This window comes from Embiotoca jacksoni, unplaced genomic scaffold, assembly GCF_022577435.1.
Source record: "Embiotoca jacksoni isolate LCO1_2020_lvr unplaced genomic scaffold, fEmbJac1.0.p SCAF_77, whole genome shotgun sequence".
Lineage (NCBI taxonomy): Eukaryota > Metazoa > Chordata > Actinopteri > Embiotocidae > Embiotoca > Embiotoca jacksoni.
The window spans coordinates 763,346-780,845 of NW_027185433.1; the positions used below are offsets into that span (position 1 = coordinate 763,346).

The 17,500-nt window shown below is 43.4% G+C and overlaps 2 protein-coding genes across 2 annotated transcripts in view; both read right to left on the reverse strand.

Moving 5' to 3' along the window:
* The window catches only part of elk1 (ETS transcription factor ELK1), a 14,161-nt gene extending 1,799 nt beyond the window's left edge, over nt 1–12,362 (reverse strand). The window contains 12 exon segments of the mRNA XM_069177725.1: nt 1–3,646; nt 4,977–5,078; nt 5,202–5,285; nt 5,369–5,499; nt 5,577–5,721; nt 5,854–6,165; nt 6,168–6,278; nt 6,523–6,669; nt 6,823–6,996; nt 7,149–7,334; nt 7,883–8,091; nt 11,961–12,362. The exon segment at nt 1–3,646 is cut by the window's left edge and continues 1,799 nt beyond it. Of these exon segments, the coding sequence (XP_069033826.1) occupies nt 3,548–3,646; nt 4,977–5,078; nt 5,202–5,285; nt 5,369–5,499; nt 5,577–5,721; nt 5,854–6,165; nt 6,168–6,278; nt 6,523–6,669; nt 6,823–6,996; nt 7,149–7,334; nt 7,883–8,091; nt 11,961–11,985 (1,725 nt within the window). The 5' untranslated portion in view covers nt 11,986–12,362 and the 3' untranslated portion in view covers nt 1–3,547.
* Nucleotides 12,363–15,238: 2,876 nt separating this feature from the next.
* uxt (ubiquitously-expressed, prefoldin-like chaperone) overlaps nt 15,239–17,500 on the reverse strand; it is a 2,451-nt gene continuing 189 nt past the window's right edge. The window contains exons 1-6 of the mRNA XM_069177772.1: nt 17,408–17,500; nt 17,177–17,258; nt 16,779–16,846; nt 16,469–16,576; nt 15,866–15,929; nt 15,239–15,771 (exon numbers count right to left, since the gene is read on the reverse strand). The exon at nt 17,408–17,500 is cut by the window's right edge and continues 189 nt beyond it. Of these exons, the coding sequence (XP_069033873.1) occupies nt 15,709–15,771; nt 15,866–15,929; nt 16,469–16,576; nt 16,779–16,846; nt 17,177–17,258; nt 17,408–17,500 (478 nt within the window). The 3' untranslated portion in view covers nt 15,239–15,708. The remainder of the gene's footprint in view (nt 15,772–15,865; nt 15,930–16,468; nt 16,577–16,778; nt 16,847–17,176; nt 17,259–17,407) is intronic.

Genomic DNA, 17,500 nt, shown 5'->3' on the forward strand with positions numbered 1-17,500 from the left:
CCCCTCGATGTGGATCATTAAACAGAGACGGTTTTTTTTTCTTCTTTTTTTACAACATTTCACCACCAACAAAAACTAAAGAAATGTTCGGCAGCGACGTTTCTTCCAACAGACGTGTCGGATTCATTTAAAGGAGAGTTTCACAAAAAATGAGATGATTTCAAAGTGGTTTTTTTTCTGTTTTTTTTTTTTCTTTTTTTTACAAACAAACTGTCTTTTCACTTTTAAAGCCTCAGATGGGTTTTTCTTTTTAAAACATGGGCGTCTGGACATTACCCAGAATGCAACGCTGTTAGCGATCAATACAAAGACATTCTTAATGTTCTGCTGGTGAGAGTAACGTTAGCTTGATGTCAAAATGTCGGGACACGAAACCTTCGTCCAAAAAGCTTGATGCACAAAAGTTCAGCTTTTTTTCCTTCTAGAAATGGCTTTTTAATTTTCACGGCTGCGCCGTGAAGATTCTTTTTTTTTTTAAACGATGACGATGCGTCTTTCTTCTGCCGCAGCTCGTTAAATCTTTTAAGGCTTTCCATAAACTTCGTTACGACAATATAAACACTCTGATAGAAAAATAGAGTCATGCTGTAAAGTGGAGAAACAGTCGAAAACACAATGGCTTGGTGCTGCGTTCACGTCACCGCTGAGGCTGGGAAATCTCGCCGTCGAGGAGCTGATGTGAGGCTGAAATCGGGGGCGGAGTTCTGGTTCCGACAGAACCTTTGTGATTCGCTCCACCGGTTGTTTTGCAGCATGTCGACAGTTTGGAGATTCTGATTAACTAGAATCAAACTGAATTTCAGCTTCACTCAGTTCCTGATAATCCAGCTGTGTGTGTGTGTGTGTGTGTGTGTGTTTGTCTGTCTATCTTTGTGAGGACGTAACGGAGGTTTCGTATCAGAGTCGTGAAAACACTTCCCGCTGCTTCACAATAAAAGCTGTCCGCCGATGAACTGATCGGGATGCTTTTATTGGGACGTCTCCACTTCCGTCTCCAACCTGAGTCCTCACAAAGACAGGAGTGTGTGTGTGTGTGTGTGTGTGTGTGTGTGTGTGTGTGTGTGTGTGTGTGTGTGTGTGTGTGTCAGCAGCCTCGTCGTCACACACAGAAGCATAAAAACACGTCAGCAGCGGCAGCAGCAACATCGGGGGCGACCTGCAGGTCGGCGCAACAGTCGGGTTACCGCGGCAACCGCAGCTAGCTTCAGAAATAACGACATAGCGTCAACGACAACAGTAACAGCAGTAGTAACAACAACAACAACAGTCTTGTTAGGAGAACCACAACATGTGTCAGTGTGTCCGTCCGCAGGCGGTTCGGCTTCACGTCGGACCGACAAAAGTTCAGCTGTAGGTTTGAAGCCACAAGAAATAAAAATCTTTCCGACGACGAGTGAAAAAATATTTACGTTAAAATGAAACGTGTTTTTTTTCTCTCCGACGACGACCGAATCAGCTGTTTGTTTACCTTTATCATACTGATTACATTTGTTTACTAAACGTCAGAGAAACATCAGGATGTTGATTCGTGTAGAATAATTAAACACTTTTATTGTATTTCACCGTTTTTTCCTGTTTAAATGATGATGATCACAAAATTCTGTCACAAGTCGGAACAGTTTTAATGGAGCGTTTTTGTGTTGTTTTTTTTAAATGTTGTATTTCGTGTTCGACCTTTATTTTTTCTGGTGATGTCAGATTTTTATGTAACTTTGAGGGTTTGACAGAATCTCGTGATCTTCATTGCTGAAACTTTTCGACCCACTTCCTGCAATTTAATGGTCAAATTAATTGTTTAACTTTTATATTTTTAGAAAAGCTCGAGACATTTTCTTAAAATGTGATGAGTTGTCGCGCTTCTTTGTTCTTTTTTCTTTTCTTATAAATTTCATATTTTGGACAAAATCTGAAGTCAAGCTTGAACTCCGGGGTATTTTTAATAATTTGTAAGGAGCTTTGTTGACTAAAATAATTAATAAATTCACGGTTGAAATTAGAGTGGTCAGTTTTATAAAAAATTACATTCAAAACAAATATCGAAGGACACACCATTCGTTCTGATTCATTCAATGGGTTCAGGCTGATTGGGATCTGTTAGAGCGCCCTCTGCTGGACGACAAAGAGAACTACAAACAGTCAAAACAATTAAATTTCAAATAAAAAGCTGACAACCCGAGTGGAAATAACCTGCAGATTAATTGATTGATTATGTATTTAAGTAGCGTCTGTTTCCGAATAAAGAATTAATAAAGAATAAAGAACCTTTTCAGCTCGAATAAAATGTCATCTTTACGAGTGCCGCGGTGTTCAAATCTTCCCGTCTGAGAGTTTTGAGAATGGAAAGAGAATTAAATGTGAACTTGTGGCAGCGTCCCCTGCAGCCTTAAAAACATTCACGGATCAGAGCTGCAGCCTGTCAATCAATCGTCAAAATGTCAAAACCTCGTCATCCAACACTCTGAAGCCGAAGGAATGCGAGTCCGTCCTCGGTGAACCGTTAAAAGTCCAAACGTGGGACGAGACACGTTAAACTCTGAGAAAATATACAATCTGTCTGTTTTTTTTTTTTTTAGAAAGAACTTGGCTGTGAGGAACCTCCTGCTGAGCGCATCCCACCTCCTCTGTGATTGGTCAGTTCAAAGCGATGCCCAGGGAGTTCCCGTCCAATAACAGGCCATGCATAACTGGAGGAAAAAGAAGGCGTGGCCTTAAAAGCGGCCAATTAAAATGGCTCGAAAAGAGTTTGTTTCAGAGTTTAGAAAAAAAGTCGCTGTTGGTGCTGAAGTCAACTTCCGACAAAAACGACAAATATAAAAGTCAGCCGGGCGTGAAGAATCAAACACGCCCCGGTTACAGTCGGAGCCGTTACCATGACAACAGGAAACAATAAATAAGCACGTTTTTTAAAAAACACACAAAAAAGAAAAATCCAAGGAGTTTTCCGAGCGGCTCCGCGTGGTTTAGCGGAGAGACTCCGCTTATTTTTATTTTAAAAACGTCTCCGGGTCGTGCGTCAGTCGACCCGAACCGGAGTCAGATCCTCTTTTCATCAAATGTTAAATCTGATGCGAGTCCAGACGGTCGGAGGAAACAGTTCGTAGATGTTTTTTTTACAGACCGACAACGTCATTTCAAAAAACGTTAAAGTCTTTAAAGTCAAGAGAAAAAAAAAAAAAAAAAAAAACATCCTCCACCTTTTAGACGACTTTGTGATCCGTTCAAGGACAAATAGGAGCGTCCTGTTTCCCCTCCTCCGCGTTGTGTTGCAACAAAAACTGAAAGAAATGAGGGATGGTTGTCTCCGGAGGACGAAGCCCAGACGTCCCTCCAAGCGAGACGTCCCCGTAAACCACCCAAAAAAATAAAAAAAATAAACCTCCCCGGTCTTACCGGCGATCCCCGTTTGAGACGCCTCTCCTGGGGGTCCCGGTGCGAGATGGAGAGTCCAGGTCCAGTTCTTCTCCTCCCTCCTCCGGCAGGCTGAAGGGAGGGGCCGCCGGGGCGAGGCCGGGGCCCAGCAAGGAGCTGCGTGAGGCGGGCCGGGAGCTCAGGGCTTCTGGGGGCCGGGGGAGAGGACCACCGGCGTGGACAGACCGTCCACGCTCAGAGCCGGGATGTGGATCTGATTACTGCCGTTAGTCGGGAACTGAGGGAGGAAACGGATCACGTTTTAATTCTGTACATTATTTTTTATCTTTTTTAGAAACTGTATTTGGAATTTTTTTTTTTATATATAAATCAATGAGTCAAATTACTGTAAATTATTGATATCAATCTTCCTGCACAACCTTGAACTATCTGTTGATGCTTTTATAACTTGAAATTTTTTTTTTTTTAAACTGTAAGTGTGTTTTGTTTCTTCAGACTTGAACTCATAAAGAAAAGAATCAAGTCAGTTAAAAGTGTTTAAAAAAAAAAGAAAAAAGAAAAAGTTTTTTAAATCACGAGTTTCGGCTTTCCTGTAATTCTCAGCTGCGCCACAAGGAGGCGACAGAGTGATGATGAAAAATAAATCTGCCTTTATATGTGAAACATATGACAGGTGCTGTACAATTAAAGTTTATTATTATTATTATTATTAGAGTACATTTCCCTGATTCTACTTTAATGCTTTTACTTTTTGCTAGAAGAGAACAACAATCTTATATTATTCTGACGATGAGAAATAAACATTTAGAAGCTGTGATGTCCCACATTATAAACTGGCTCCCAAACATCTCATTATTCCCACCATGAGGTTATAGTTTTGGATTTTTAAGGTTTCAGTGCTGATGATTTTTAGTTTTTTAACAGGATGAACTGTACTTTTATTTGTATTAGTACACCAGTTTATTGTTGTTGTTTCCATGTTTATATTCTATTGTGTTTTCTTTTATATTCATATCTCTAAAATAACTTTTTTTTAATCATATTTATTGCATCTTACGGGTGTTTATTTCTTCTTTTATCTATATAAAGCCCAATAAATCACCTGTGTACAAGTATGAAGCTGACTGTGCTGATGTTCGGTGAATTATAGATGAATATTAACATCAGACGGTGCAAACTGCTGAGTCAGCACACAGTGGTTTGAGTGAACTGAACCTTTAATAACTTGATCAGAGAACAGATGGAGGAAATAAAACAGAGCCAGAAACCTGCAGACATACCAGCTCTCTGTGTGTGTGTGTGTGTGTGTGTGTGTGTGTGAAGGGGGGGAGGGAGATTTCTGTCCGTCTTTGTGAGGACCATCAGAGGGTTCAGACCTGATTTTACGGTTCAGGTTAGTTTTTTCTTCTTCTCGAATTCATGTTTCTCTGAAAAGGTTTTCAGACTGCAGAAGAGGTTCAGAGGGACTCACACTTCCTGCTGCCCTTTCAGAATAAAAGCTCCGGAAATCCACTTACAAATCAGAGACTGGAGAGAAAAGAACATGTGAACTCTTCCTTCGTTTACTTGTTTACTTGTTGTTGCGTGCCGGGCTCGGTGTGTCTTACCTGGAAGGAGAGTTTGGCGGGCGAGCGAGGGGCGATGGGACTGAGCGTGCTCCAGAAGTGGATGGTGGAGGGGAGGGGGCTGGGGGTCAGCAAGACGGGAGTCTGGACGGAAACAGAAAACAGGAATTCGTTCAGGCTCGGTTTTAAAAAGGTCCGTAGAGACGAGCGGCGCCTCCCGGAGGACGACCGGAGGAACTGCACCTGAACTAAAGTTTTTTTTTTTACCAGAGCGTGGGAGGTGATGACGGTCGGCGTGAGCGTGTTGGTCGCTGATCCCGGAGCCAGTAGACTGTTCACGGCCGCGTTCACCTGCGGAGGAAACAGGAAGTGATGTCACCGGGCAGGTTTTTAATAAAACTGATTGAAGTGGCTCTCTGTGTTGTGCTGCAGACCTTATCCAGGGAGAGGCCGGGGGGGAGGGAGGGCGAGGAGGGCAGCTCCAGGCCCCGCGGCTTCTTTGGTTTGGGAGGAGCGGCATCCGAGGTGGAGGTCGCCGCGGGGGTCGGCGACGCGGCGGCAGGATCTGACGGAGACAGACGGACAGTTACAGCGGAGACGCAAAGCTAACAAACAGCTAAAATGTGATCTCTGTTTTTAAACCTTCTAGCATGTCCTTGCTCGGCCCCTCTGGCCCCGCCTCCCCCGCTTGCTGCTGAACTCCGACCTCCATGCAGGGAGGGGGCGGGCTCTCGGCGATGGTGAGGGGCGGTTCCGGTTCTCCCGAGCCGCAGATCAGCTGAGGAACCTGGAAGATCAAAAGTTTTGACACGTGAAATCTTTCAGAAAAAACTAAAAAAACCCGCAGGAAGTGGTCGTCTCACTTCCTGTGATGTCACCGGGGTGCAAATCTATAAAACGCGGCGTCTCCTCCTCTCACCTCCTCCACCTGCTTCCTCTCCAGAGTCACCATCTCCCGCAGCTCCTCCTCCGACGGCAGGTTCTCCTCCTTGATAACGAAGGGCGGGGGAGGGGGGCGGACGGCGAGGGGTGGGACCGCGGGGGGAGGAACCGCCGACATCACCGCCGGCTGCTGCTGGTGCTGATGCTGAGGAGGAGGAGGAGGAGGAGGGGGGTTGATGATGACGAAGACGGGCTGCGGGTGATTCGGGTGGGGGGGCGGCGTGGGGGGTGGTGAGGGGTGAAGGAGGCGGGGTTGCAGTCGTCCTGCAGGGAGACGTGTGGGGGAGGAGGGACGGGGCTCATCGCCCCCCCGACGGGTCCGAGAGGGATGAGGGAGGACGAGTCCCTGACGTTGGTGAGATAGATCTGGGGGGGGTCGGTGAGAGGAGCAGCTGGAGGATTCTGGGAATAAAAAAATTCAACAAAAAAAAGAAGCTGACGTCTTCTGTCCGTCTCTGGTTTTGTTTGTTTTTATTTTTAAATTCAATAAAATACACAAACGATGACGGGATGTTTTTAAAGTGCCAACAAACTGCAACAGAACTGTGACGCCCAAATAAATGATCATTTCCCAGCATGCCTTCTTCCTTCGTAACTTTTGAATAAAGATAGAGGGGAGGGGGAGGGGGGAGGGGCTAATACCGACCTGTGATTGGCTGCCGGTGTTGGCCGTTATCTGCGGGCTGAGAGCCGGAGTCGGACACGGAGACGTCTGCGTGACGATCACCTGGAGGGAGGAGTCGACGGCGCCGCCTACTGACGGAGGGGATTTAGAGTCTGATATCACACAGATCTGAGGAGGAGCAGAAGGAGGAGGAAGAAGAGGAGGAGAACTCAAAGTTAGTCTGACCCAAAGAGACACAGCAGCTGAAATAAAGCAGAACGACCCTTTAAATCCGTTACTGGGCTGGAATATATGCAATCTGTCTTTCTGTCTCTCTCTCACCTCTCTGGGCGTGCGATCGAGCTTGGGGGCGGGGTCTTGTTGCAGCAGGAGCTCCGATTTGATTGGCCGTGGGTTGGGCGAGGCCTGCAGCGATTGGATGGTGAAGGTGGAGTAGAGGCCCGACTTCATGTAGTCGTTTCTGGAGCTCTTCTGGGAGCTGCTGGGTGACGTACGCTGGAACCAAGGAAGGAAGGAAGGAAGGAAGGAAGGAAGGAAGGGAGGAAGGAAAGAAGGAAGGAAGGAAGGAATCAATCAATCAATCAATAGACTGTATTTATATTAATATAACTGAGTGTGCAAAACCTTCAGAAATATATATTTTTTACCAGGGGTAAACCCTTTGATGGACAGGCCGAGGCCACGCCCCCGAGACATTTCGATTGGCCGTTAGGGTCGACGACGTCCCTCCTCTGGCCCTCGTCCACGCCACGTACCCCGTCGGGGAGCGACGGGTCGGGCTGACTCACGAACTTGTAGACGAACTTCTGTCCGCTCACCTTCTTTATGATGTTCTGAGAGACAAAAAAAAAAAACAACAACAACAACACAAACGACACAACAAGATCAGAAACAAAGCAAATAACCTTCACGATCAACCTTCACCAATTCGTTTCACCTGTCCCTCGTGGTCCTTCCCTCCCTGCTGTATTTCAGTCTGTGTGCTCTCCTTCTTCTTTTCCCTCTTTTGTTTCAGTTTCCTGTCTGTCGCTGCGTCTTTTTGTGAAACCCAGAGAACAAACCACCTGAAACTGTGGCGCCATGGCAACAAGAGTTCTTCCAAACAATGACAAATGAGGACGAGGTCGAGTGTGAAAAAAAAATTAAAAAAATTGTGACCCAAAAATGTGATGACGAAGGACAAAAGGCCCCGAAAAACAAACATTGGATGGCTGTGATCTTCGGGCAGCAAGCTTTTAAAGACAGCCGCCGATTCTGGAGTGGAAATCACTGCACGGGCTCAGGAACACTTTTGGCTGTATGTTGAAGACCCAAAATGTGTGGTTCTGGGGAGAGAGTGTGTGTGTGTGTGTGTGTGTGCGTGCGGTACTGCGAGCGGTACCTTGTCGTAGTAGTATCTCAGGGCCCGGCTCAGCTTGTCGTAGTTCATGTTGTGCTTGTTCTTGCGGAGCCCCCACAGTCGCGCCACCTCCTCGGCGTCCAGCAGCTTGAACTCTCCGTCCTCGCCCGTCCAGGAGATCAGGTGACGCTGCCGCTGGTCCTCCAGCAGGTGCAGCAGGAACTGCCACAGCGTGATGGACGGGTCCATGGCTGAGGGGGACGGACGGAGAGACGCACGGACGGTTGGAAACGTTCTACACAGAGAACCTAAATATTTTCTAAACTTTCCTTTTGAGTTGGAACTCGACTGATATGAAGGAGTTAAAAAAAAATCAACGAGGGAATTTAAAGATAATATTTTCTAAATTCAGCATTCTGATGTATTATTATAAAAAAAAAAAAAAGAAGTTCAGAAGCAGAAAACAAGAACTCGGGAGGAATCGTTTCATTTCCATTATATTTTTAAAATGCAAAATTTAAAAAAAAAAAAAAAAAAAAAAAAAATCGTCCTCCTGATACTTCCTCGTACGTTCTTCATGAAATCATCGCCGTGAGACAGAAACAGACACGATCTTCAACTCTACAGGCAGGAGGCGATTCCTCCCGGCCGAGAAGGTCGACATTGAACGCATCGCAGCGAGGAGACGACATGCAAACGAGCCTCATTACCATCGACTGACCCGTTACACAACTAACCTATCCAAACACCTTGGAAACCATCGCCATGGTGAGAGACCTTTCATCAGCGGTAACCAAGGCAGAAGGGCCGGCGGGGCGGGGCGGTGTATGTGTGTGTGTGGGGGGGGGGGGGGGGTGAAGAGGAGAGCTGCAGCTGCTGCCCTGCTCACAGGCACTTCAACCCACTTCAACCTATTTTTCTGAACATTAAAATCCAGCTCTGAATCCTAAATTCAAAATCGTCTCGCGCAGTTTGTTTTGAGGAGAATAACGACGTCTCGATTTCATTTTTACTGATACAAAAGTAAACTGGAATATTTTACCTGCTCATATTGTCACTGATAATCCAGTCAAAGGAAACAGCTCGGCATTTTGGGATTTTTCGAGTTGGGAAAATCGCCGACAGAAACTCCAGTGATGAAAAGGTTTAAAGGTCCGGTGTCTCTAAACGGGCCTGAAGGATCCAATATCGGAAGCAACAAACTGATTTTGGACTTAATGAGTCTCAGTGCAGTAAAAAAAAAAAAAAAAAAAAAAAAAAAACTGATCAGGAAATCTGTAAAGCGTGATCGACTTTGTTTTTTTTTTTTACTATTTTCACACATTAGACTGAAAGTGACAAAAACAATAGAAATTTAACCTCCGAATCCTACTCACCGAACCATGAAATCGCATTCAGAGTTTTCTAAAATGGACTCTGACTCGGAGCCATCCGAGAGGTCTGCTCACTTTCTTAAAACCACAGAAGAAGAGTGGTTTCCTGACAACTTCCTGCTGCTCTGGGGTTTCTGTTTCCTGACATGAGTCATAAAAAAAAAAAAAACTAAAAAAAAAAAAAAAAAACACACCCGGGACCTTCGAGGCCTTAAAAGTCTCGACCGGGATGACGAATGTTTGTTTCTGCAATCGCGTGAAAAATCAAACTATCTAACTAGCTGCTCCACGTCTCACGAGCCGGTTCATTCTGCATTCATCTTGTTGGCTTTTTATTGCACTTGCAGTGAAGTAAAGCAAAATTGAATGACATTATTTTCACCTGTCCCTCCTCTGCTCCTCTCAGTTTTAGCTCCGCCCTCTGAGAACAACACACGAGACTAAAAATAAATTCTCCGTGAGGAGTCACATGACCAACATCTACGTGTGAGGCGTTTAAAGTGACGTCTGTAAATTGTAGCAGCGGAAATTGGGCAACACCCCCCCGACTCCAAAATGCATGCGTCTCTGCATCACAAGCCCCGCCCCCCCCACCGCAGGAACATTGGAAACCTTTTGGAAATACTGATTGTGATGATAAGTGGTTTATTTCTCCTGGTTTTAAAGGCTTGAATAATATATATATATATATATATATATATATATATATATTTTTTTTACCTGTTCTATTGTTAAACATTACTGTGATTTATTTTATCTTCCTTATTTCGGCCCGCTTTGGCTCCGCCCTCGAATGATCTGATCCTCTTCAGACTTTTGATAGGATTGACCGTGATGTCCTGATCATTGGAGATAAATAAACACATGGATGAGCAATAATTTCCTAAAAGGAAAACGAGGATAAAACAGAAATCCTAACGAGTCGGCCCCCAAAAAAACAAAAAGAGAAATCGTAGAAAATGATTTAAGGGCGACTCGAGTAAACTTAAAGTTTTAAGGCCCACATCAACAAAGTCACCAAAACGTCCTTTTTTTTTTCTTCCATCTGAAGAAGCAGGATTGACTTTAAGCTCCTCCCCCTCACGTCCAAAGCTCTTAATGGGCTTCGGACCGAGTTGCATCTCTTTACTCTCCGGTGAACTATGAGCCTTCGGGAACACGGAGATCATCTGCTGCCGGTTTATTTGGAGGTTCTCAGCAAGGAATTTCTTTTCTATATTTGTTTTAAATGTTCTTTTCTATCTGTTCTTATGTCAAACACTGCTTGTAAAAACAATAATAAACACTTTGAGCTGCATTTCCTGTATGAAAGGTGCCATACAACATTTATTATTATTAATATTATCAATGTTTTAATCCTGGAAATACAATGTAAAACACTTTGTAACTTTAGTTGTTGAAAAGTAAATACATATAATTATATTATTATTTCTATCGAACCAAAAATAAACGTCGACACCTTTAAAGTGCGGCTGTTTGTTCTTGTTGCTCTTTAAAAAGTGTTCACAACACTTGAAATGAGAAACGGAACAAACAGAGATGTTTTTGTTTTTTTTAAAAAGAAAAGTGTTTGTGAATCATGTTTTGGTTTTATGCAAAAAAAATTCGAATGAAAATCATTCAGAAGATTCAAAGAAATCGACAATCAAATTTTTCTCTGGAACCCAATGACTCATAATACCAAGTATACTGCTGGTAGTACTGAGTAGTACGGCTTGTAGTACTGATAGTACTGCTTGTAGTACTGATAGTACCGTGTACAGATCACATCAGAAACACGTCACATCTCACAGCTCCGATTGACACTCGTCGGAGCTCGTGAGCGTTGCCGTGACAACCGTGAAGATTACATCACTGACCTGAAACTGTCACGGTGATAACGGTCGCCATCACGTCTGTTATTGAGGCTGTTGTTGACGACAAAAGCAGTTGAGTGTTTTCTTTTAACTGAACGTTTGTTTACGTTCTTGTCACAGGAAGTCGCCCCCTCCCTCCCCCCTTGTGGCTCCTCCTCCCTGATGACATCATGCAAGGTGGGGAAGGTCTGATCCGGCAAAGTGACCATCTGTTAGATTTCTTAGCTTTCAACTGTCACGTGACCAAGATTAAGAGAAGCAGTCGCAGGATTTAGTGACATCTAGTGGTGAGTCGGCACGTTGCATCCAACCGAACTCCCGCTGTAGATACGAAGGGTTCATTCTAAGGTCACGAAAAACACAACGAATGAGGACGTCCCGAGCCGGTCTCAAAGATCGGGGACAATTGTCCGTAACAATACCACCAAAAAAAAAAATCCACGATACCGATTTCAAAACCACGACAAAAAAAACAAAAAAACAATCAACCATTGAAATGAGAGCGTTTCGTGCAGCTTCTAAATAGTTTCCCGATTTTCGTGATGATGTTTGTTTGTTATTAAATTATTTTTTGGGCTTGTGATCTACTTACTCGACCAGGACAGATGTTCTTGCCAGGTGCGTCACAGATGTAAACAAACAGGTGTAATCAAACAGGTGTAATCAAACAGGTGTAAACAAACAGGTGTAATCAAACAGGTGTAATCAAACAGGTGTAAACAAACAGGTGTAATCAAACAGGTGTAAACAGCCTCTGAGGCCTGTAGTGTGGCTGCAAGTTTCTACAGGCTGAAGCACGAGATGACAACCAAATACCTGCTTCAACATCACACACACACACACACACAAAGACACACACACACACACACACACACACACAGCGTCTCTTACCGTTGATCAGCGGGTTGGACTCCATCTTCAGTGCTTTGTTGTGTTTCCGTTTCCCAGCAGGTTCAGATCTCCTCCATGCTGCTGCCCTGTTGTTGTTGTTGTTGTTGACAGTCTGTGTGTGTTGGGGTGGTGGTGGTGGTGGGGGGGTCGTCAGAGGAGTACACCGCCGGGCTGAGGAGGAGGCTGAGGAGGAGGCTCAGGAGGAGGCTGAGAAGGAGGAGGAGGAGGAGGAGGCGCCGCCGTGCAGCGTCTCCTCTCCCGGCCTGTCGGCGTTATGTAACGGCTCCGAGCTGCAGCTGCCGGGCTCCGCTGCCTCCATGCTACCGACACTCACCGACCAGCAGGCGGATTCAAAAGTTAAAACACCGCGCAAAAAAAAAAAAAATCAAAAAAAAAAAAATCAAAAAAAAAAAAAAAAAAATCAAAAAAAATAAATCAAAAACAACAACCAGAAAAAAGCCACTAAACTGGAAAAAGTAGATTTATCTTCGCGGCGGGGGAGGGAGGGGGGGGGTGTTTGAGTGACAGGGGGGGTGTTTGAGTGACAGCCCTTCAGCCGCTCATCGGTCATTAATATGCGCGGAGTTAATTGACGTCTGACAGCCTGTCATTTAGCACAGAAAGCCCACGAGCCCGGCCCCCCCCCTCCCCCCCTCCCCCGCGGAGGAGCACGAAGCCGAGCGGAGGCGCGTTTCCTCCCGCGAACATCCTGCTGTCACGGCGCGGATCGGCTCGACCGGCCGAGGGGAGCTAATCTAGCACGCTAAATGCTAACGCTGCCAGGCTAACGATTTGTTTTGTTTTGTTTTGTTTTCTATTGGCGGTAAATTGGAACTATTTCTTCTTCTTTTTTTATTTTTTTTTATCTTCTCGGCGGACTCCCGAGCGGCCGTTCAAACGCCAGGCTGCTGCTGGATTCTTTAAAAAAAAAAAAAATTAAAAAAAAAATTAAAAAAAAAAAGTCCACAAAAGTTTCCACAAGTTCGCGGTTTTTTAATCGGCGCTGTTAGCCTAGCGTGCTAACCAGTTAGCCTAGCCTAGCCTAGCCTAGCCTGCTAGCCCCCCTCCCCTCCAGCCTTCCCCCGCTCCTGCTGGTGCGTCGCCGCGGACCGCGGACTGGCTCCGCTGGAGCTCCTCCGGTGTCCGTCCACAGGCCTTCCGACCCCGGGGTGGGAAAAGTAGTTTGTGGGAGCCCGCCCGGGGTGTTTAGTCTCGGTGTGCGAGCGGGAGGACCGGATTCATCCCTCTGTTGTGTTTTCTCTTCCTGTTTGGACGAACGCCTCCTCACTACTTTTCATCACAGTCAGGTTAGCCGCGATTCAAGAACAGCAGGACTTCCGCTAAAGGATTTTCAAACTAAAGTGCAAATGTTCAATGTCGTTAATTGAGCATAAAAAAATTATATAATTAATTCCTTTCTTTTACACTGAATATATTTTTTACTCAGAGCTGCAGTTCCAAAATATTTCAAGTTTCTTTCAGTCAGTTGTGATTTTTTTGTATTTTCAGTGACAATAATTAGAATGTGTATTAAATACTTATTAAATCAGAACTATTGAGGAGAACTTTGCCTCTGCTATTTTCCACAATTAGATTTTTTACGCTTTTATTTTGAAGGAAGCCTCGGACGTTGCTTTGACTTCCGGTGTCCGTCTTTAAATTTGGGGAAACTTGACGCAGCTCGCTGTTTCTGCGGCAACAGGGCGGTGACGTCACCACAACTTCACGGTTTGCTCCATGTGTCTTGACTGCTGCCGAGGAGCCGCCGAGCAAAACCTTCAAAATAAAACCCGTCCGATGACTTTTTTTTGGGGGTGACAGGATGGATTCAGGAGGTTTTTATAATGACATAGGTTTATGTCACACGTCTATATTATAACCCGCGTATATAAAATCCAAAACATACAAAAAAATATTCTAAATAAAAAAAATAAAATAAGTAAAACAACAGAAATAGAAACAGGAGGAGGGAAATAAAAAAAATCCAAACAATTCAGTTCATCGTTTTGAGACAAAAAACAAAAACAAATGAAATGATTACAATTCATCAATAAAAATCACTTTCAAGTGCAAATTAAAACCCAGGAGTAAATAAAAAACTTAAACCTGATAAAATACACTGTATATATTGTGCATTTTATATTTTATAATTTTACTGCTATTTTATTGCTTTTCTATTGTTCTATTATTATCTTGTTGCTTCTGTATGCTGCTGTAGCGAAAAAAAATTCCCCCTCGGGGATTAATAAAGTAACTACCTACCTAACCTAACCTAAAAGCGCTGAATCAAAGTGGAATAAATCTTTTATTTTGAAGTTTTCCTTTAAATCGCAAACATTCCTGATATAAATGTGCATTGTGAGCAGACGTAGCTCCGCTGTTACCGTCCGGCTGCAGACAGTCTCCCACCAGTCAGAACTACATTTAAAATATTGCTGATTTTTAGCCCGATACACAGTACAGAGATTGAAGAAACTTCTAAATCCAAACCTGATAAATATCTAGTTATGCTTTAATTTTTTTTTAAATAGGCCGTTGTAGTCCAGAGAATAAAATCAGAGCGTCTGAAACTCAAGTTTGTGGCTGTTTGATGGATCTTCACTCGGATTCTGAGCATTCAAAACTGCAGCGGAAATATTGAGAATGTAATTGCAGCGGAGTTTTAAGTTTTTTTTTTACAGATGTGACGTCATCACGTTGAGAGTGAATCTGTTTTTTTTTGGTCCGACTGCGGGTAGAAACGTCTCCGGGTGGAACGCAGCAGCTCTTCCTCTCCGAGTCTATTTCAAGAGTCGTCTCTCAGCTTCTTTTTACCCCGCTGCCTCTATTCAGCATCCAGTTTCCATGGCAACAAGGCTCTGCCGCCGGAGGAGCATTTTCGAGAGCAGCCGAGCTGACGGCCGAAACGCTGCAGTCGTCGGGACTCGCGGCCGATCCGTTTTCAGTCCTTTTGGCCGATCCGATAAAAAACGGATCTACACAAAGTTTGAACTTCACATTAAAAAAAATGTAGATAATCATTAAATATACAGAAAATATTTAACAATATTTCAGTAAAATATCCAATAAATGCAAAATAAACAAAGTATTATTATTTCAGAAAGAAAAATCTGAAAATAATACAAATATTTGAAAAAGATTTCGTAAAACATGAAAAAGAATAAAATAATTTGAAACACACATTACTCTAATGAGTAATAATCAATAAAATATCTGCAATTTTTTTTGTAAAATTCCTGAAATTCAGGAAAAAATACAAACAAAAATACATATTTTTGTCCATAAATTTTTAATAGTTAAAAGATTTCACAAAAAAATCTGCGTGAACAAAATAAACTCATCAGAACAAGTAAAAAAGTTTGAAACTCAACATCAACCACTTCCTGTGAATATATTTTGAAGGTCTCAGTATACTTCCTCTGAAGTCCAACGCAACGTGTAAATCACGTTTATTTGTGCGTGTTTATTTACATTCAGTAAAAGTGTCTCTATATTTAAAACCTCCGTCAGGTTATGCAGTGTCTCTTTTGAGTTTTATTCTGAAAGGACAATCAGAGATGATGTTCTCTACAGGAAGTCCAACGGGTTTCATGTGTTGCGAGTTCAGATCTGAGTTATGACTCTGAGAAGGACGATGATGTTTTGACTCTGGAGATGTCTGCCCTCGAATGACTCCACCCACAATGAAGACACGTCCTGTCCTCGTCTCCTGCAACGTTCCTTCAGTTCCTCCAGAACAAACGGGGTCCTAGAAGACGTCTCTTCCTGTGCTCTCTGGAGGCTCCTCGAGTCCCTGCAGCTCCCTCAAACCCTGAAGAGAAGAAGAAGGCGACAGCCAATCAGAGTCCAGAAACCAGATTCAGAGTCCGTCTGACTGATTTATTGATTGAATGATTGAAACTGACCTCCAGCACCATGCGAATGTTGGCTTTTATTTTGGCGGAGTCTTTCGTTAGCTGCTCTGTGAAGCTGAAATAAACCAGAAACAAAAAGTGTTAGCATCTCTCATTCGAAACAATAGACACAGCTAGCATTGAGCTAACACAATGACGTGCCCCTTTATTCAAACCCTTAAAACTTATTTTTTTTAAACAAGTCTAAAATAATGAAGCAAAGCTGATGTTGTTTGTTTAATTTAGTGATCTTTGTAATATTTACAAAAAATAACATTATAAAAATATTCCTAAAACATTAAAACTAATATTCTAAAATATATGAAAAGAAATGAGGAGACTATTAATAAAACATTATTAAATATAAAAAATTATATCAGAAATTCTTGAAAGTCCCCAAAAAGAAAAAAGTGAACGACCTGAAAACCAAATTAAAATATCTGAAGGTGAAAGATCAGAAAAATATCAGAGATGTGGAAAAAAAAATATTTGTACATAAATAAATAAAAAAGTCCTAAACATTTGGTAAATTTAAAAACAAATTGTCTCATAAACCTTGAAGATATTTAAATAAGTAATATCTCTGAAAGTGTTTGTAAAACATGAAGAACTGACGCCGTGAGCTGACTCGTCTTCTTCTCGATGAATCGAAGAGCTTCGTCGTAGGTCATCTCCACGAAGAAACCGAAACCGATGGCGACAAAGATCCTGGACGCGTCCTCGCTGACGAAGAAGAAGAAGAAGAAGAAGAAGAGTTAAAACAGGAAGTGAAGCCGGTTCAAAACCTTCCATTGAAACGTGCAGGAGAATCTACGGTGGCCTTCAGGGGACATAAATATGTAAAAGTCCCCTTTTTGTCTCGGCTGCCGTAGGAACGTGTGTGTGTGTGTGTGTGTGTGTGTGTGTGTGTGTGTCAGCAGCTCACACTTCAGCCTGGACGTAGAAGTTACAGCCGAGGTCGACGTCAGTCTTCAGCCGCGGAGACTCCGCCTCCTGCAGGAACACACGGTGACATCACAGTGACATCAGCAGCGGATCGATTGATCGTATCGATGAACGGTCAGCTGACAGGACGTCACGTGACCGAAACATCCAGCTTATGTTTGTCAGACTTATTGATCCTGATCGCAGGGGTCTTGATTGACAGCGCTGAGATGAACCGTCAAGTTATTGGTTAGCTGATCGGTTCTCCAGAGAAGAACCTGGAAATTCTTTCTACGACCTCCAGTGAGATGAGTGTGTGTGTGTGTGTGTGTGTATCAATGTGTGTATCTGTGTGTGTGTATCTGTGTGTATCTGTGTGTGTGTGTGTGTGTGTGTTACCTTTAGACTCTGGATGGTGTTCTTGAGCTGCAGGTACTGAGAGATCTTCTCGTAGACCAGGTCTCTCTGCTCTATCACCTTCCTGTCAGATTATTTTCACACACACACACACAGTTTGAACACATTTTCAGAAAATTTGATTTAAGAGATTGAAGACAAAGCAGCTAATGTTGAATTATTAACAGGCAGGAGAGGTGAAATATCACTTTAATAAAAGTATAATAATCTTACTGTAAATCTTTCTGCAGAACTTCGCTGATGAAGTTTTCGTACTGAAAAACCTTCTGCTGGACGTTAGCATTAGCATTAGCATCGGCAGCGGGA